The sequence below is a fragment of the Aspergillus pseudotamarii genome (assembly GCF_009193445.1).
Source record: "Aspergillus pseudotamarii strain CBS 117625 unplaced genomic scaffold BDV38scaffold_22, whole genome shotgun sequence".
NCBI lineage: Eukaryota > Fungi > Ascomycota > Eurotiomycetes > Eurotiales > Aspergillaceae > Aspergillus > Aspergillus pseudotamarii.
Window position 1 is genome coordinate 1 of NW_022475036.1, and position 19099 is coordinate 19099.

Consider the following 19099-nt stretch of genomic DNA (forward strand, 5'->3'; position numbering starts at 1 on the left):
TTTTTTTTTTTTTTTTTAAAAAAAAAAAAAATCCGGTACCATCCACATCGCATGGAGCGAAGAACAGAGCAAGACAGAGAGAAGAAGAATTTTTTTTTTTTGTTTCATGCAAGTTGAGCTTGAAATGCGGGTGATATACTTGGAGCTATTTTTCTCTTGGCATACCTGGAAATTTTCGGGATTAATAATAATCGTCCCACTAGCAGATTCGCCCGTCTCAAGCCCCCCTTGGTCCCGGTCCTCAGTCGACACATCTGCGACGCGAATCGTCCCAGTCGACACACAGCGACATGAGTAATCACATGGGCAGTGGCCCCGGTCGTGGTGGTTATCACCATCAGGGTGGCCGTGGCCGCGGATACTCGCAGTCGAATTATCAGGGCCAGATGGCCTACTCGCCTGGTCCCAGCTTCCGCACTCCCAACCAGCCCCGGGGTGGTATGAACCCCCAATACCATCCTCCCAACCAAGCACGCCCGATGCCGCCATTCCCTAACTCGCCCCAGGCCAACCGCAGCCCAGCGTTGGCCACTGCGCACCCCGCGACGCCGCAAATGAGCACCGTCCCCATGGGCCCGCCCCAACCCTATGGCGCCTATCCCCCACATATGGCACACCAATCTGTGAGGACCCATTCTTATAACAGACCCCCTCGTCGTGGTGGCCTCCTCCCCAAGAGGAAGCCTGGTCCCCGAGTCTTATCTGCCCCCCATCCCCCCCATCCCCATCCCTATCCCCATCCCTCTATTTCACTTCCGCCACCCAATCTGGCTCCAGAGAGTGGACAATTTGAACATTATCTAACGTGGATGAAATCGAACCAGGGCCCCTACTTTGACCCCAACTATGGCTACTACCAACAATACCCCATGCAACAGTTCATGGCTCCCCCGTCGTCTCCTCAACCGCGTCCCGGAATGCCCTACACCCCTCAACCCCCGTATATGCAAGGCCAGTACCCACCCCAGCAGCCCCCTCAGGCCATGTCCCGCTCGCCCTCGCAGGTGTCCAATGACCGGCCCGGCTCCAGCTTGGGACACGGTCAGCCCCCGGCTGGTCCTCCGGCCGCCAGTCATACGCATACCGCCAGCCGTCCTTCCAACAGTCCCGCTCCGGGCGTGCAGAACTTTGTCATCCCATCGAGCAAGAAGAGTGCCATTGTGATCAAGGACCCTGGTAGTGGCGCGGTGAAGACATTCGAGAAGGCCCCGGCATCTCCCGCTCGTGCAACCCCGTCCCCCGTGAAGTTGGCGACTCCGACCGCCACACCGCCGCCTCGCAGCAGCAGTGGCGCGGATCACACCCGGACCGACTCCAAGACAGCCAAGACGGACGAGGAAAAGAAGCAGGAGCTGAAGGATGCTGTGCGTCAGAAGATCGAGCAGGATGAGGCCGAGGCCCGCCGCAAGAAGGAGGCCGCGGAGACCGAGGTAACTCGTCAAAAGGAAGAAGAAGAAGAAGCCGCTCGCAAGAAGCAGGAGGAAGAGACGGCCCGCAAGCAGAAGGAGGAAGAGGAGGCCGCGCAGAAGAAGGCTGCGGACGAGGAAGCCGCGCGCAAGGCTCTCGAGGATCTGAGCCTGAAGGACAAGGCCGAGGAGGCCAAGCCCGCTGCCGAAGAGTCTTCCAAGACTGCCGACCCCACTCCTGCTCCTGCTGACGACGATGACATTGATTACGATGCTATCGAGCGGGAATTGGCCGAGCTCGAAGCGAAGGAAGCTGCCGCAGAAGCCGCCTACTATGCTAAGAAGCAAGCCGAGAAGGAGGAGAAGGAGCGCAAGGAGAAAGAGGAGCGGGAAGCCTACGAGGCCAACATGAAGAAGGCCGAAGCTGAGGCTGAGGCTCTTGAAGAAGCTCGGATGAAGAAGCGCGAAGCGGGTGAGCAAGACACCTCGAACAAGGACCTGTTCGCTTCGCTTAAGAAGGGAGGATATGGTGCGACGGAAACCAGCGAGCCCGCCGAGAGCGGAACTGCTACTCCCGCTTCGGATGCCTCGATGGGTCCTCCCGCGAAGCCTGCCAGTGCTGGCAAGCGTGAGAAGCCTGCTGCGCTCAAGTTGGAGACCAACAAGGCCGTCGAGCCGCCTCAGCCTAGCGCCGCCATGAAATCTCTTCACTCCGCTCGGCTGATCGAGGACTTGAGCCAGGTTTCTTACCCGGCCTCCATTGTGTCTCCCAATCCGGCTTTGAATGCCAGCGCACCCGCGGATCGCAAATTCCACTACAACAAAGAGTTCTTGCTTCAGTTCCAGAGTGTGTTCAAGGAGAAGCCATCCGTCGACTGGGATGCACGCGTGCGGGAGACCGTTGGTGATAGCGACTCCTCTCGCCCACAATCTGCTCGCACACCTATGATGGGTGGTCGCAACTCTTCTCGCTCCGGTATTTCCCAAGGATTCCAGATGGGCAACTTCGGCCAAGCTGCGTCCCGGCACAGTCTGCCTCCGGGCTCAACCTCCGAGCAGCGCTTTGCTCTTGCCAATGCCGCTCGTACCGCTTCTATGAACAACCCGTTCGGCTCTTTCGGACGCGGGCCCATGCCGATGGGCTCGCCTGCGCTCAGTCGCACCAACTCGGCCAACCCCATGATGCCAGGATCGCCTCGCCCGGGTTCCAACCGTTCGGGCACGCGCACCGGCAGCAAGCGCGAGAAGCACCAGGCCAAAAAGGAGGAGGAAATGGCCAAGTCCATGCCTCTCACCGCCGGAAAGGAGGTTGCGGCGCTCCAGGTCTCGACCACCGGTTGGAAGCCTCGCAGTGTGGGTCAGGCTCCTCAGCCTACTGGCGCTACCGGTGCTGGTTATCTGGCTCCCGATGTCGTGCAGCGCAAGGTCAAGGCTGCTTTGAACAAGATGACTCCCGAGAACTTCGACCGTATTTCTGGCCAGATCTTGGAAATTGTCTCTCAGTCTAAGGATGAGACTGACGGACGTACTTTGCGCCAAGTGATCCAATTGACCTTCGAGAAGGCAACCGACGAAGCTCACTGGGCCTCGATCTATGCCAAGTTCTGCAAGAGCATGCTCGAAAGCATGAGCCCGGAGATCAAGGACGAGAACATCCGCGACAAGAACGGCAATGTTGTTGTTGGCGGTAGTCTGTTCCGCAAGTACCTGCTCAACCGTTGTCAAGAAGAGTTCGAACGTGGCTGGAAGGTTAACCTTCCTCCTAAGCCTGAGGGCGAGACTGAGGAAGCTGCTATGATGTCGGATGAGTACTACAAGGCGGCCGCTGCCAAACGTCGTGGTTTGGGTCTCGTTAAGTTCATTGGTGAACTGTACAAGCTTGGCATGTTGACAGAGCGTATCATGCACGAGTGCTTGAAGAAGCTGGTTGATTACGAAGGCGTTCCTGATGAAGCCGAGGTAGAGAGTTTGACCAGCTTGCTGCGTACCATTGGTGCCAGCCTTGACGCCTCCGAGAAGGGTCACGCGTTCATGGATGTCTACTTCCAGCGCATCAACAACATGGTGCAGATCCAAGGTCTCCCAAGCCGACTGAGGTTCATGCTCATGGTAAGCCTCATACGATTCCCATTCACGATGGACCGCATATCTAATACATTTCCCCCTTCTTTTTTTAGGACATCATCGATTTGCGTAATGCCAAGTGGAAGTCCAAGGACGCCGACAAGGGCCCCAAGACTATTCAACAGATCAGAGAAGAGGTATGTGTATCTTAGCAGTATTTGGTATGCTTTCTTCTAATCGTCATTGCAGGCTGCTCGTGCGCAACAAGAGGCCGAGATGGAGCGTCTCCGCCAGCAGGCTAACCGCGGTGGCCGTCCTAATATGGGCCGTGGTGATGCTCGCAGCTACTCTGGCTATGGCAACCAGGCACCTCCTCCGGACTACGCCTCCAGCAAGGTCGGCAGCGATGACCTCCGTCGCCTGCGTACCACTCGCAACACCAGTCAGCCCATGTCTTTTGGTCCCTCTAGCATGCTGGGCTCTCGCAGCAGCAGCGGCCGGAAGAACCTTGGCCCTGGTGGCAACTTGGTTCGTGGCAGCGATGATAGCGCTGCTAGCAGCCGGACTGGAACACCCCCTGCTGGCAAGAAGGAAGACAAGGAAGCTGCGTCGTCGATCAACGCGTTCAGGTAAGTTTTGGCATTTCAAGCATCGTCCATCTTTTGAAACCCTTCATCTGACTTTTGGAATAGTGCTCTTGCTAGCTTGGAAGACCGCGACAACATGGCTACCTCCCCCCCCTCGAACCCTACCTCCCCTTTGCTAGCCAAGTCGCAACCCGCCGTTGAGCGCCGGCCATCCAAGACCCCTTCGAAGGACGGCGAGGAAGCATCATAGATTCTCTGGCAATGATAATGAAAATTATTCCGTTTCTTCTGGAAAGATTTCCCACTTATTCTTCTCTTTTTTGTTGAACCTTATGCCATGTTATTCATGTCACATGCCCATTCCTCCTAATCTTCTCGTCCATGATTTCGGTACTCGGTGCCTTATACACTCTTCCGTTCCCATCCATTGATTGGAAGAGGGAGGCACTCCCGACGTTATAATGTACAATGAATGTTGTGTTTCAAAAGCGAAATGCCATAATGAAGGTGGGGGCTTTTGACGAATCTAGCGAGATAGGTTGGCTTGCAGGGATGTCTGATATGTCTTTTGTTTTCTTGTTATGTCCTTTGCATTTCAATACCCGGAGTTGCTTCAGCAGTTTTCCGTCCCGGACAAGCGTTGACGCCGACGTTTGACCCCACCAGGACAAGACTTTTTCACGGCTACTTGTTTGTCTCAAGAGATGAATGTAGCTTATGTGTTTATTTCTTTCCCCCTGTCGTTTTCAGTCATCTTTGTATGCATTGCATCTACACTGGTTTGGTGTGTGCTGGCGATGTCTGCTTCATCTGCTATGATATGTCTCTCTAAAACCCTTTTGCTAGACAAAAACTTCGTTAGAAAAAGTTTCCTCTTTTCATTTCAATCATTTCCTATCTACTTATCTTCCATACCGCGCCCCTTTCTCGGATTATGCTGTCTCCATAGTGTTCTGCTGTTCTTGAGTGTATTCCTCAATTGACTGACGATATCCCCCGGCATCATGCTTGACTCACAGATGAACTTGGCGCAAGTCATCAATTGGATCCCTATCCATCTCCTTGTACTATTTAAGCCTTCTTAAAAAAAGGTATAACATCTCTCAACCCTTTGATGGTAATCATCACCTGTAAGATCCATCGACCGGTTTTCCCCCATTTCTGGATGTTTGGAACCCATCAAGTGAGAACTCTGGCAGTTCTAGGTTGTAACTATAGTAGCTTTTCGTTTCTTATCTATCTATCTATAGATATATCTATATTAGACACTGAGACTGATTCTGAGGTTATCATAGCCATAGGAATCTCATTAAGTTTGATATTTCCCTGGGGGAAGCCAATATAAATAAATTTATGCAGATGTTGGGGTTTTCGGGCGGGTTTTGGTACTTTGGTTGATTTCGTGCGTTGGTTGATATTCTTTAAGTATTATTGGGGAAATAGATAAAGATAAAGCAGAAGAAATACACCATAACGCTTCTGTAAAAAAAAATCTGTTTAGTACATGGAAGGTTCAAGTTTGTGGTGTTACATGTTTATTTGTTTGTGCTTGTTGGAAATGCATTATTAGTGTTAGGTTGAGGAGGTTTGTATTCTACTTGGGTATGTGTGGAAGGTTTTCTTTGGAATATTTCTCGATATGAATTGAATAGTTTATTCGTTGCATTGTTTATCTATTTATGATTTATGCATAGATGCGAGATCTATTCCTGCGGTCTTGATGCTGATGCTGATGCTAATGCTTGTGCCTGTCGGTGTATGATGTATGTTTGAAATTATTGTATTGGAGTGGGGTTTGTGGTTAAGCATTGGGGTGATGATTCCCATTAGGACCTTATTGACCAAGGCTTGTAATCGATTCTGTTTCATGATGGATAGCGTAGGCGCCCTGCATGTGCGACTGGTCTCAGCATATGAGGAAGTAGAGACATAGTCAAATATGCACATGGTGGTCCGTTGAGAGTAGATATGGTGTATGTGCTTCCTTTGTATAGAGGGAATAATGTATCGGCATGATGTTTATGTAGCCATGGATTTTTCCTTATGTGCGTGTAGCCTTTGATTATGTGATGACTGATGGTGTGATGATATGATTTCTCATAGGAGAACACAGGGCTAGCACCCTTTTTCCGGATGAGGTCTGAAGTGGTACATTGTAGTAACTTGTTGGAGGAGCGTCAGGCTCATTGACCATTTGCTCCCTTCTCGGCCATATCTTCGGTGACAATGACCGGGATGTTTAGTTTGGAACTGCCTGGCCTTGGTGTACTCTGATTGGAGCTGGTCAGCTCGCACTCATCTGTCGACGTTGCATCAGCCGTCTTGGACTCTTCCGTAGATACCGTCTCTGACAACGAGCCTCCGGACGCATCTTTGGTCTGCGGACCAGGTTCGTCATCCGTTGTGCTTTCGCTCTCGGTGCTTTCTGGGCTTCCTGCCGCTGGGCTGTGGCTGGTGCCCGGGGAGCCGTCTCCCAATGGTGGCGATTCATTTTCATCATGGCTAACACTGCTTCGCTCGGACATCGAGAGCGAACTTCGGGAGTTGGCGTACGACTGAGGCAGGCCGAGAGCTGCGGCTACCGCAGCTTCTTCGTCCGGAAGCTTTGAGACGTGACTGTCTGTACTCGAACCCGCGTCGAATAACTTGCTTCCACGCTGCTCGCTCAATTCTAGGATCTGATTATAGCCGCGGCGGGTGGGATCCGCAAGACGCTTTTTCTTCTTCTTTTCTCGCTTGGTGGAGGGACGGACCACGATCACGGGAATTGGAGATTGCTGTAAACAGTACTTGGAGACGGAGCCGGGCAGCAGGCCCTGTACGCCGCCCAGGCTACGGCCACGGGTGCCAACAATCAGTACGGAAGGCTCATAGATCCGGATCTTGTTCTGTCAGCTCGTCTCAAACGCGCCAAGATAGGAGGAGGGCCGACGTACCATGCGCTGAATGATATCCTGGACTTTCCCCACCGCCAGTTCCAAGACTAAGCTAATTGCCTTCTCATCCTGACTATTCTTCTGAATCACCTGCTCGAACAACTTCTCCGCTTCCTGGCGATACTTGCCTTCCTCGATTGCGGCGTCACTTGCGATCATGGAGTCCTTTTCCACGGCCCGGAGACAGACGATCTCGTCGCCATCGTCCACCAATTCGTCAATGAGCCACTCCAGGGCAAAGTCGGAATAATCATTCTGATCCGTGCCGCACAAAAAGGTCCGACTGCGCCGGGTACACTGATACCCTTTATGTTTGTAGTTCAGAGTTAAAGAGAAGTCCGCCGCGTCAGGATTATCGAATGTATTGAAAGAAACACCTCTTTCGTAAGTTCTACATAAATGCGGATGTAAGTTAGCCATGACGAGAGTAGACAGAAGATGCATAACCGACTTACTGAGGAGGCGGAGGTGAATGACCTCTCCCAGCGGCTTTCTGTTCCTTGTCCTGCGCGTCTGGTTGTTGTGGCCGGCGCCCGCCGACGGCGCTCGTGGATCGACGGTGGTGACTCTGTGGCTCGGCCCCGTCAAAGTTGAATTGGATCGACTTCCGACGGGGACTATCAGCCGAGGACGATGTGCGTGAATTTTGGGATGAGGGTTCGGAAGCGTTGGATGCGCGCTCCTCGCTCTCAAGGGAGCTTTTGGGGGTGGAGGTCATGATGTAGCGTGGGTGTCAATGGCGCTGTAGCGAGCGTCGTCGTTGATAATGTAGTATTATGCTTGTTCGTTTTCCTGAAGTGAATGCGACCAGACTAAGAGACTCAGAAGATTGCGATGGAGCAATGGCTGTCTGTGTTCTTGGAGACGATCCGGATAGATCAGGTCACAACTCAGCCACCGTGAAGCTCCTGAAGTGCTGCCAGTGGAGTGATGCGGAGGACGCTGGGCATGGTTTGCGATGGGATCAGCTGGGTTGCCCTTGAGCAAGGGGGATTTGGGTTAACCTTCCGGTAGGAACCCGTTGTCAAGTAGAATAGTAGGATAGACGAACAACTACTACAAGAACGAGCCTCTTACGAGCAGTTTCCGGATGCAGCAGGAGAAACACGGGGGAGGAGGGGCCAAAGGCGGTGAGGCAGTCCCCCCTGTCACGTTGGGTTGACATGTGAGGCTCCATGGTCACGCAGGACTCCAGGAACCCTAAGGAAGTCGGTCTCCTACATAGAAGTTGTGTGTCCTGTATCAATCATCTTGTTGTTCAAGTTTAGACGACATATAATAATGGTGGACTGGATGATTACATAGAGTAACTCGGCCTTCTTGGATCCAAACCCAATAAACAACTATTCTCAATAAAATTAGATTAATCAAGACCCTGGTTGATGTTGATTATGATCATCAATTATGCCGTGGATGAGATAATCTATGCCGCACTTATGCCCCTGGGACAAATCACGAGAGGTTCATCCTCTCCTTCCCCGTGAAGAATGTCAGTTGATCGGCCAAGGGAAAATCCAACCGAAAAAGGAAATGAAGCCAAACGAGAGGAAATCATGACAGGACATCCCGAGGATCCGAACCACCATCGAATCTCAGAGCATGGTGCCATGGTGACTCAAGCTCCGACTACGAGCTATTGAAGTCAATCCTCGGATCTCACGGGAGTCACGGCGTCCGAATAACCTTCTTTTTTTTTTTTTTTTCCTTTTTGTGAGACGGTCTTCCGGAGAGTTTTTGCCCGCGTTTCCACGATAATCTCCACTTGAAGTGCCATCTTATCAGCGGGAGTTGATGGACACAGCCACCCAGCCGATTGATCCCGGCCACCCCCTCCTTTGGAAGAACAAACAAACAAGACAAGTGAGGCGAACCACGACCGAGTGACTTGTTCTGTCTCGACCAGTGATCCGCCGGCTGGTCGCCCATGTGATTGATCCAAGTCGCCTGGGCGGTGTGCGCGGGTGCGGGTGCCGCGTTAAATGATCGGCGTCTTGGATCCTGGTCTAGATTGTCAACTAGTTTTGTATAGTCAGCCCAACTATTGGGTCGGTACCTAAACTAGTCCTGAGCTAAGAGAATCGTTATCAGCCCCTCGAGCGGACCAGCTCTCGACTGCAGAAAGGACCCTGGGAAATATGAACCAGGATGGAGAGTGAAGAAGTATTATCTATATATTTCTTTGATGCGAAAAACCTATATATAATTCTAACTAAGGTATATGATATGCATCGTCGTCGTCAAGACATTCAAGGGCACAGGACCATGCCTGGCCAGCAAGTGGGGAACATAAAACAAAAGCCCCATATGAGAGTAGAGGATCCAACAATGCCCAACCGTTTAGGCACGTTAAGTCTGAACGCCAGTAAGTCCAGACCATGCCAGGCAGTAAATGCAACAATCGCCAACAATGAAGATATTTTTTTTCTGTGCTGCCCAAACGCCGTACCCGCTGAAATAATGTATCGCTTGAAACAAATCCAAAACCAAACCCAAGAATGTAGGAGGGGTATCACAAAGAAGGGTATGTACATCGATGCAGTCGTCAATCAGCGAGGGCGTTTAGTACGCCTCAATAATCGCATTCTGCGAGCCGTTCGATACGTAATACCCGTCTTCAAATCCATTTCCCGACAGTGGAAGTTCGGTCGCTTCGGCTTGCTTCTCAGAGAAAGTGTCCAGGGTGGGTTGCGGGGGGGATGGAGGCATTGATTCCTCCTCGGACTCCTCATCGGAATCGGACGACAGCTCCGGTGGAGTCTGTCGTGATGGAGACCGGGTCAAAGTCAGCTCCTCCAAGTCCTCTGCATCATCGTATTCAAAGTCCGAGTCGGAGTCGGAGTCGTAGTCTTCCTCAATTTCTTTCTCTCGGACAATGGCCACCGGCGATGGGGCTCGCCGACGAACAGGTGTGTAGGCAGGTTCATAGTCGTCTTCCTCCAAGTCAGAATCGTCACTCAGGTCGGAGTCGGAAACATCTTCCGGATCCCAGTCCTCTTCGGGATCCTCCACCACGCTTTCGGCCCATTGGATGTGACGGGATTCAGATGGGGAGCCCTTGGTCACGCCGTGGACGGTCTGGTTAAACCAACGTTCTTGCTCTTGTTCGGCATCGGCAAGTTCCAGCATCAAGGAGTCGAGGAGGTTGGCATGACCAACCAAGAGGCGCAAGTCATGGTCCGCCCGAGAAGCCTCCCGGGTGAGCTTCTTGCGGGCGGCGTGGGCGAGGTAGTATGTTTGAGTGATACTCATTTTCTTTTGTTGACGCCTCCGGGCGAGGGAAGTAAAGTAAGCACTGGGAGAGGAAGTGTGATAGGAGGAGGCGAGGGAAGAGGGAGTAGAAGTAGTCGTCGTGGCTGAGGAGGTTGTGGGGAAAAAAGAGGACCCCATGGCGCAATCTCCGGATGTTGATGTGCTTATGAGCTCAAGTTTCGAATGCCCAGACTGACGATGACTCGTCCGTTCCCACTGTGACTCAGGCAGACCTACTGTTTCCGGCGAGGGTAGATCGGCCAATGAACGTCCCGGATAGGGGGCGGTGAGTCAGACTGCAACAAAGGCGCAGATCAACTAAAATGGATCTCTTATCGGGTACCTTAGTAGCCCTAGTAGGAGGCAAGGTATGAATTCTTTCAGGTCCAATAATTGGGACCACAACAAAAGTACTTCTTCGAAGCTGCACGATGGACGCTTCAATAGTTGAAGTTGATGTCGTGTCGTGTTCTCGGGCTGGTTAGAAATCGTGCGTCGTCTCCACTGGTTGTCTGTTCAACCACTGCAGCAAATAGTCGGATCTTTTAGTGATGTGTGGCTGATAGATACGATAGAGATGATCAACTATGGCTGGACGGAGGGTTAACTATCGGTGTGTAAAAAAGTCACGGTAGGGGGGATGTAATATTGATGAAGGATATAAGAAATAGTTTCCAAGCCTGGTTGGGGAGGGATAAGGACTTGATATATCCACTGTTGGCTGTTAGTTTATTCCTTTTCTTTTTTTTTCTCTTTTCTTATTTTACTAGGCTGATTCTTTTTTTTTTTTCCCCTAGTTTGATACCGAGCTCTTCATGTGGTATAATTTTTTTTTTCTTTGCTAATCAAGTTCCGTGAACCGTGTAAAGTCCGACCGCCGATCGGAACGGAGAAGAGCATAAACCCCATCCGTCCCAGCAGATCCACGGTATTGTTACCAGCCTTGGGGACCCATAAGGCAGTCCCTTCACTCACCGCCCCATTGCAACCCAATCAGATTGGATCATGATGAGTCACGGGGACCCAACGACCAGCAGTGAAGGACTTCGGATGACCAATCTTTCCGCCCCGTTACCTCCGAATCCAAATTTTACAGGCTGAATGGAACTTTCCAGGCATCACATTGGATCCATACTGCTCTATTATTCATCGACTTGGATATATCCACTCTTCCGGTCGGCATCGTTCCAGCCGGTATTAGTGATGATTACTTTCTATGAGTCTTTCTTAACACGAAGGTTAATTATCGATGGATTTCAAATCCAATTTAACTTTCAATGCTTCAACAATGTTGTTTACTGATCTTTGGTCAGCTTTTCATGACCAGCGATGGCATCATGGAAAAGTGGAGGATAATCAATCCTATGATTAAAAGATCAAGTCCTCTGTCAGGTACTCGTGAGAGGCGATCGACGGCCTTCATCGACCAGGATACATACCAGTCTGACGTTGGAATGACTTCGGGGTCAGCGAAGTCCGACGCTGGTTGGGGGAATCTCGTCCCCAGGGCTTGGATCCCGCCATTCCACTTTGGGGCCTCAGCTGCTTATCATGCAGATATAGCAGAAAAGGCAGAGCCCCGAGTACTGTACGCAGGGCCCGGATATTGTACAATGATATTCAATCTGTAACGAGGGTCGACAGCTCCGGTCCATTTGTTCCCAGCCGCCTACGTAAGCTCATCTGTGGCTGTACTGGAAGGCTACCGTATTTCCTCCCTTGCTGCCAATAAGCTGCCGAGCACTGGTTTGGTATACATATATACCTATCGTAAGAAAAGGTCTCGGCACTGCGTATGCGGCTCCCCCACAGATCTTTAGATTCTATCTGCCTAACACGTCCACGACGACAAGACCCCTTACTTCTGAGAATACTCTGGTTCCCTCTTGGCATTAAACTGTAATCTTGCCAAGACCTTATCCCTCCTTAAACTGAAAGGCTGTGCCTAGTCGAGTGGACGAGGCAACGTCCATTGCCAGTTGTCTGGAAACTTTTCGTCGACCACGAGAAGTACGAATACGAGCCTCACGTTTTTGGAAATTGACCTTCCCTTTATCGTAACTCAACTACGAGACAACGGGATCTTGGGTCTGGAGTTAGCCATGTGTCGAGACACGGCCATTGTGGCTGTCCTTTGTGGACCCGTGGTATCAACACAGCCCTAGAACTGGGTCTGCCATTTTGGCTGACATGCCAGAATTTGATACGTGTACAGATACGGAAAGGTATTATTCCACTGCCAAATTTATGGTTATCGCACATCCAACGCCAGATTATCAATTCTCGTTTTACCTCGGGGTCGTCAGTGGTTCAGATGCACCCCATGTTTTCATTCATGCTCTCTCGTACTATGTCTATCCTAAACTGGGCTGGCCATTGGACCCGTCGGCTGTTCCGCAGAATCTACAGCGGGGACATGCCAATGGCAATCCACCACGTCTCCAGAATTCCTCTGCCAAAAGAATCCAGACATGAACTTTGGCCACAATACCTGGCCCTCGATGACATAGGATCAAGTCGTTGTGCTTTCTTTCGCTATGTACCACTTCCAAAGCACGGCAGGCGTAAATTTAATCGCCATCCTTATCAACGAGATGAATGTCATGACGTCACGACCTGGCGATCCCTGAAGGTTCTCACAAATAAGCATCCCCAGTTTCATTCAATTACTTCATGTGTCCACTGCTGCTAGTCTGGACATGAGAGCCGATCTGGGGATGCTGTCATGTGTGAGGTCGATAATTGATCTTGAACTACTGATTTCCTACCTTATCCCTCTCCACCGGTCATACATAAATGGGTTGATATACGCTAACTAACTAATGCTAGCATAATTACATAATCCACTGCATAGTGGATATTCATAACAGAGTTGTGATCTGATCACAAGCCACAGACGGCGGTCCCGTGGGTTGTGAATGAGCGGAATGTCGGCGAGTCGGGGTTAAATCGGCGAAGCCCGTGCTGGTGGATTCGCAGTGGATCACTGGATACTCCATATACCCTAATCGACTGGGTCCGATCTCTGGATGCCAAAATTTTTCAGCCGAGGTGTCGGTGTCATTTCTGACCTCTGTACAGAGTAGACTAAATTTGTTTAGTCTTGCGAGAAAATTTTTGCGGCCTTATTTTAGTCTATAAACTAATGCATGACACTTATATAAGGCTTGAGTAAAGTAAGCTACATACTTTTACGGATAGAGTATTGAGCCAATCCTATCTCTTCAGCGAAAGTTAAGTTCATGATATGACGATGTTAAAAAATCTTGACCGTAGGCCAGAATAACGCCTTGCTGTGCATATCAGACCATATATGGCCTAAGGGCAGTAGTTGAACACCTATTTCCTGGTTCTCAAAACTAATAATCGAAGAGAGCCTTCAAGTAAGGGTCAAGGGAGACCCACAATTCGGAACTTTTCTCAGCCCTGGCAGATCCCTGAGAAGAGTAAGTACGGTAATCCGGTTTCCCGGTTACGGAGCATGAGCGTTGATCCACCGGCACGCTACATCCGTTCCCATAAAATTATCTACTGAGGACGGGCATTTGCTCCGGAGTTAGTGCGTCTTCGAGTCCGTCCGAGATATCCCTCGAGGCTTTCGGAGGCCTTGTCGATGACTCATGACCATTCTACTTCCATCCTTTTCTCATAATGCGCATAGTCGACACGGACTGGACCCGCCTGTAATGGTATATCGGCGATTAACACCCATAGGTCGCTGGATATGTGTTTTCAAACCTCTCATTGGTATGAAGCGGTGATCCGCAATGGTTGAACAAACTTTGATAATTGAGGCTGCTACCGGAGATCGGCTGGATACTCTGGATACTCGACCTTGGAGTAACCATCCATAAGCCTCTGGTTTTTCTTTTTTACTTGATCCTTGTTCCTCTTCTATTCTATCCCTTATTAAGGGTTTCCTTTCCTATCGAGAATAGACAATCGCTGTGAAAGGAGAGCATATTGAGCTGGATACTATATCTGACCTCACCAACTAGACATGCAGAGTCACTGTGCCGCAAGGCTGGTGGAACCAGTAGATTGTACAGGCACATGAACATTGTCAAGTTTACTTGCAAACCTAGCGCTATTGCTCTCGACATGCAGTGAACCGGGGTCGGCGGGAATTTGCTCGGAAGGCTTAGTTAGTCTAAAGCAAAACCATCTTCTTTTGGGGATACAAGCAGAACCATGGTCTCCTCGCGTTAGATATCCACTTTCCGGATGTCTATGCGTATTCCAAGTGTACCACTGCTTTGCAATGCCATCTTATGCAGATGGTATCCATACGTGGCTGACCTTATGTCTGCTGTGCAGACAATAGGCAAGCACCGGATCGCTGATCCTCGGTAAGTTCTCACCCCCGGGACGGATGAGCCTTCTCTAAGCCGATGGTGTAGATCTCTATGGAAAACAGCTCACCGTCCCCACGGAGTGTAGGTCTGGATGTCCACGTTGTAGAAGGTACCCAAGTCCACCAGTCTGGTGTCATTTGGATTGCTATGACATTCCGACGGATAGCTATACGACTGAGAAACCAAATTTGGAAGATCTGCAAAAGTTCGCAGTTGCGGTTAGACCCCTATATAAGCCTCAGAATAAAGACAGTATCGATGTCGCATCCACTCAAGAAGGCTTGCTATGTTGCTTTACAAGTCATATCTTGAAGGAGTTCAGCCAAGAGTTGTTTATGCAGTTGCCAATGGAGATCCAAGCTATGATCTTGGAGTTCCTTGGCCCATGCTGGTATTTAATAGTGCTTAGGGAGACCCGTCGTTTATTTAAGCAGATACAAAATGGTCATATAAATCGGTGTGAACGGCTGAACCTGGCAAAGGAGCTTTATACCGGCAGGACAAAATACCAGGGCAAGTCCTACATCTCCATAATCAGCAACATGCCACTTAAATTGCCGAGCCTATATGATCAACAGCACATAATCCCACCGAAGCTTAACCCGTGGAATATACAGAATATAAATCATGTTCGGAGCAACCGCCATTTGGATCATGTAAAAGTTGATGCTAAGGTTCGTGGCCTTATTGTCTGTTTCCGTTGGGATGATCCAATTGGGATCTACGGCTTCACCGGTATATCCAAGGCATTCCAATCATTCGTCAAGTTGATGAAACAACGCTCACCCTATGGCAACGATTATTGGATTTACTTTCCGATTAGCAATGACGAGCTCCTTACAGCAGCCTGGATTCGGAAAGAAAAAGACTCCAGTGCATGGGCTTGGCCCCTGCGTAGGCTGTAAGTTCACCTCGCTCAAATTTCATGTCTTCTGTGCTTATGGAACAGATCAAAACCTCTCTGGGAAGGGACATTACATTCGGGGGCCACACAACCAAACCACCCGAATCGTATCTACGAGTACCAGTCCCTTGTCCAAGATGGTGATGGCGTCATTTCGGGAATAGTCCATGATGGACTAGATCCAGATCCTAAGCGTTTCTCTAAGCGTATCACGCAGATCGGAGTCACTTGCGATCCCGGGTGCCAAGTTGAGACACTGGCGCACGAACCCCAGTTTGGCCATTATGAATGCCCCGGGATATGGGACAACAGGACAACACCTACCTCGTACATGACCAAGGCCCTGCTTGAAGGCCTTTACAAGGTACGTGTCTGTAGGGATCTGGAAAAGCCACATCGTCCATGTATTGGCCTTCTGCTGTATTATGTCAATGAGGGCGTTGAGTCACTGGGACAGGTTCACTGGGGCTGTGACCTTACGCGTAATTTTCTTGCACCCATCTGTCTTGAAAAAGGTAACGGCGACGGGAAGGATTATATAAAGGACGCTCTGAGAGATACATCGTGTACTTGGCTGGAGTGTGAAGCTGGTACATTGCAGAAAATACCCCAACATGGGACTCTTGTTTGGTGGTTTGGCGACTTGGGTAATAAGGTTGTTATCTATACCGATCCGGAGCGCTGAGAGTTCCAGGCCATTGATTAGATAGCTATACCCCCGTTACCTTAAAAGTAATGGATCCATAGACAGGGTTTCATCTAAACCCAGTTGCTTCATATACTAACCTCAGTCCAACATTGGCGTTGTCATTGATGGGTAAGAGAGATTCCAAACAGACGCCTCAAGCTCTTCATAAGATATGATCATTTAGCGATGAAACTATGTAATAGTTCTCGTAGGAGTGTGTGTATGTGGATATATGTATCCTCCGAACCAGTATCACAAGCATCCAAGAAACGCAATGCATAATATACTATTCGGCAAGGACAACTTGCTTTCATATCATAAGTGATTACTACGTCAGCCAAAACAAAAAGCTTTCTTAATCATCCCACCCCCAAATCTCCTTTAACCTCTTCTGCGACTCCGTCGTCGGCCAATAACTCGTCTCCCTAGTCGTACCAACCAGAACCTCCATCAAAGCCTTCTGCTCCCTCAAATCCGTAAACCGATCCCCACAGATATTAACAGCAATACAAAGCGTAGTAAACGCAGGCGGGGACTGTCGATTTGACACCGCAATCCCACAAATCTCAAAAACAATAGCTCTCAATTTCGCATTCATAACATCCATCGACTCTCGACAGAGTGGCCCAACACGGGGTATATGTGGTGAGTAGGCCGTGAGGAGGATATTGAGTAATCCCATACTCTGAGACGCGACGATGTGGCAATCATCCAGATACCAGATTTTGGGGAAGAGTTGGTCGTCCATTTCGTGGTTGGGTTCTTCGTAGTAGACGGGTGAGAAGGACGGGGGTCGGGATTTGAGCCAGCGGTTGTGGAGGTCGATGAGCTCGTAGTAGCGGTCTAGAGGGGCTGGGTGGTCATCGTAGCAGTATTGTAAGGCGTGGGCGCAGATGATGAGGAGGCGGTTCGTCCAGATGTGGTCTGGGGCTGGGGCCCAGGTTAGATAGGGGGTTGTGATGGAGAGGGGAAGACGGATGGGTCGTTGTTGGGAGAAGGCGACGTGGAATTCTTGTCGGAAGCCGACCCAGAAGACGGCTTGGCGGAGACCTGGAGTTGAGAGGGCGAGTTTGGCTTGGGCTTCGACGAAGACGTTGAGACCTTGGATTGCTGTTTCGGTTGGGAGGTCGATGAAGGGGCCTGTCAGGCTTTGGGGTTAGTTTGGGGGGTATATATGGGTGATTTTGATTGTGGCGGGAGGGAGGGGAGATGAAGGGTATACTGTCTAGTTCTTCGTAGAATCGGAGGATTACTACTGTTGCGAGGAGGATTTCGTCCATGAGAGCTTCTGGTTCGCTGGCGAGGGATCTCAGATCTGTGATGCATTTGTTGTGGTAATATAATACTGTCTCTTCGTTGATTGCTAGGTCTTGCTGTAGTCCGTACTCTTCGGTGATCCGGCCCTGCTTCTCTTTTGGTAAAGTGCTGAAGTGTCTTGCCGATACGGCCAGAATGGCGTTGCGTAGTGGTTCGCTTCCTCGGGCGATCTGAGGGATGGCCTTGACGAAATGGCGCTCTGGATCACAGAGGTCGAACTATGACATAAAGTGTCAATTCAGGAGATGTCTGGCTGGCGAACGTGTGCAGGACGGAGTCGTGGGCACTCACCCATCTGGCTAGGTACTCGACAAAGTACCGCAGTAGACATGCTTCCTTAGGACCGATTTGCGGCCAAGGGAGGTGGGGAGTATCCAGAAGACGTGATGAGAATGCTCCAAATGGCGTGGATGGGCTCTCTTCCGAGTTAAACGGGGATAGAGACTGTGCATGGGCGCTGCTGTCTAGAGCTTTGGGGGATTGGAATGACGCCTCTGTTGGAGAGGTTTCGTTGAATTTGGGTGTTTCATCAATGTATTGCAATGTACGGTACCCTCGCAACGGTCAGTTGTTAAACATATGTTTTCATATCATGACGGACCTGCTAGTGAAGCATCCGATATGGTATGTCGAAAATTCCTAGGTGCTCTCCGAACACATTCTATTCCGGATCTTTCACATCGTGCACATTTCGGGTTGCCATAGCTGCCTGATTATATACAATTAACACTTTCCTTACTCCCCTGTACAGCTGGGAGTAACTGGAGGAGACCGACATTTGACATGGTGCTCTGTCCGGCAAATTAGAGTATGTCCAGCACAAGGTAGATGTGGAATCACATACTTCGACAGCTCTCACTGCAAGATGCGTATATATCAGCAATTGACAAGGGACACTACGTAGAAATACAATTAGAGATACTGACCAGGGGATTTGTCTCGGTGGCATTCTATTAAAAATGTTAAATTGTGATCTCTTAATGAGAGACGATTGTAGTTTGTGACGGTTCTGGAAGTTCAAACGCCGATGTTCATCTCCGTCGGGTAAGGTTCGCCGGTTTACCCCGCATGGGGTTAAGTGGCCCTATCAATTCAACTTTTACGGATTATTCTGATATACAATGACTATGATCGATAATATGATCAATCTGTGTTTCATTACATGCAATGAGAAATACGACACTAAGGGGCTTTTGTGCTTTCCCCTTGCAATGCGTCTGGGGATCTTAATTATATCTCGTTTATTCCCCGCATCCACACGCATGATCTCCACATCCGAGATTACGCTGTTAATGATAGATTAATGTGACTAAAAAAAAAAAAAAAAAAAAAAAAAAAAGACAGAAGAGAAAGACGGAAATACTAAAGGCAGGCACAGAGAGAGAGACAGATGGAGAGACAAGGTCAGAAGATATGATCTGCGACCTTGAAGCATAGACCACCACCGACCTCAACTGAGTAACATGCATGACCGAGAGATCCCAGGTTGTCATTTGCAGGAGAGAGATCGGGATCTGAGATTCCCAAATGGCACCGTATCATAATAAAGCTCAAACCCAAGGAACTGAGTTACCAGTGCACTGCGGGTGAAAT

At 49.9% G+C, this 19099-nt stretch overlaps 5 protein-coding genes across 5 annotated transcripts; 2 read left to right on the forward strand and 3 right to left on the reverse strand.

Moving 5' to 3' along the window:
* Window positions 1-290: 290 nt before the first annotated feature.
* BDV38DRAFT_282168 (uncharacterized protein) lies at window positions 291-4307 on the forward strand (the record flags this gene model as incomplete). Its single annotated transcript, XM_032059732.1, has 4 exons — window positions 291-3515; window positions 3584-3667; window positions 3720-4099; window positions 4163-4307. The coding sequence occupies 4 exons, from the start codon at window positions 291-293 to the stop codon at window positions 4305-4307; spliced, it is 3834 nt and encodes a 1277-aa protein (XP_031914226.1).
* A 1815-nt stretch (window positions 4308-6122) lies between these two features.
* BDV38DRAFT_73123 (universal stress protein) lies at window positions 6123-8184 on the reverse strand. The gene is made up of 3 exons (XM_032063846.1): window positions 7449-8184; window positions 6994-7384; window positions 6123-6939 (listed from the first exon to the last, which is right to left on the reverse strand). Exons 1-3 carry the CDS (start codon window positions 7709-7711, stop codon window positions 6241-6243), a joined length of 1353 nt encoding a protein of 450 aa, XP_031914227.1. The 5' UTR covers window positions 7712-8184; the 3' UTR covers window positions 6123-6240.
* A 1368-nt stretch (window positions 8185-9552) lies between these two features.
* BDV38DRAFT_282170 (uncharacterized protein) lies at window positions 9553-10242 on the reverse strand (the record flags this gene model as incomplete). Its single annotated transcript, XM_032059733.1, has 1 exon — window positions 9553-10242. One exon carries the CDS (start codon window positions 10240-10242, stop codon window positions 9553-9555), a length of 690 nt encoding a protein of 229 aa, XP_031914228.1.
* Window positions 10243-14664: 4422 nt separating this feature from the next.
* Window positions 14665-16365, forward strand: BDV38DRAFT_73214 (uncharacterized protein). The gene is made up of 2 exons (XM_032063848.1): window positions 14665-15498; window positions 15547-16365. Exons 1-2 carry the CDS (start codon window positions 14933-14935, stop codon window positions 16184-16186), a joined length of 1206 nt encoding a protein of 401 aa, XP_031914229.1. The 5' UTR covers window positions 14665-14932; the 3' UTR covers window positions 16187-16365.
* BDV38DRAFT_292355 (uncharacterized protein) lies at window positions 16366-18291 on the reverse strand (the record flags this gene model as incomplete). Its single annotated transcript, XM_032061994.1, has 5 exons — window positions 16366-17329; window positions 17412-17724; window positions 17798-18060; window positions 18108-18215; window positions 18246-18291. 5 exons carry the CDS (start codon window positions 18289-18291, stop codon window positions 16545-16547), a joined length of 1515 nt encoding a protein of 504 aa, XP_031914230.1. The 3' UTR covers window positions 16366-16544.
* Window positions 18292-19099: the final 808 nt, after the last annotated feature.

Bases quoted from the DNA above. Each gene is read 5' to 3' on its own strand.
- BDV38DRAFT_73123 (XM_032063846.1), bottom strand. From the start codon at position 7,711: ATGACCTCCACCCCCAAAAGCTCCCTTGAGAGCGAGGAGCGCGCATCC. The intron at 7,385-7,448 runs GTAAGTCGGTTA...GCATTTATGTAG, and splicing joins CATTCACCTCCGCCTCCTCA to AACTTACGAAAGAGGTGTTT. The intron at 6,940-6,993 runs GTACGTCGGCCC...TGACAGAACAAG, and splicing joins AGGATATCATTCAGCGCATG to ATCCGGATCTATGAGCCTTC.
- BDV38DRAFT_73214 (XM_032063848.1), top strand. From the start codon at position 14,933: ATGCAGTTGCCAATGGAGATCCAAGCTATGATCTTGGAGTTCCTTGGC. The intron at 15,499-15,546 runs GTAAGTTCACCT...CTTATGGAACAG, and splicing joins GCTTGGCCCCTGCGTAGGCT to ATCAAAACCTCTCTGGGAAG.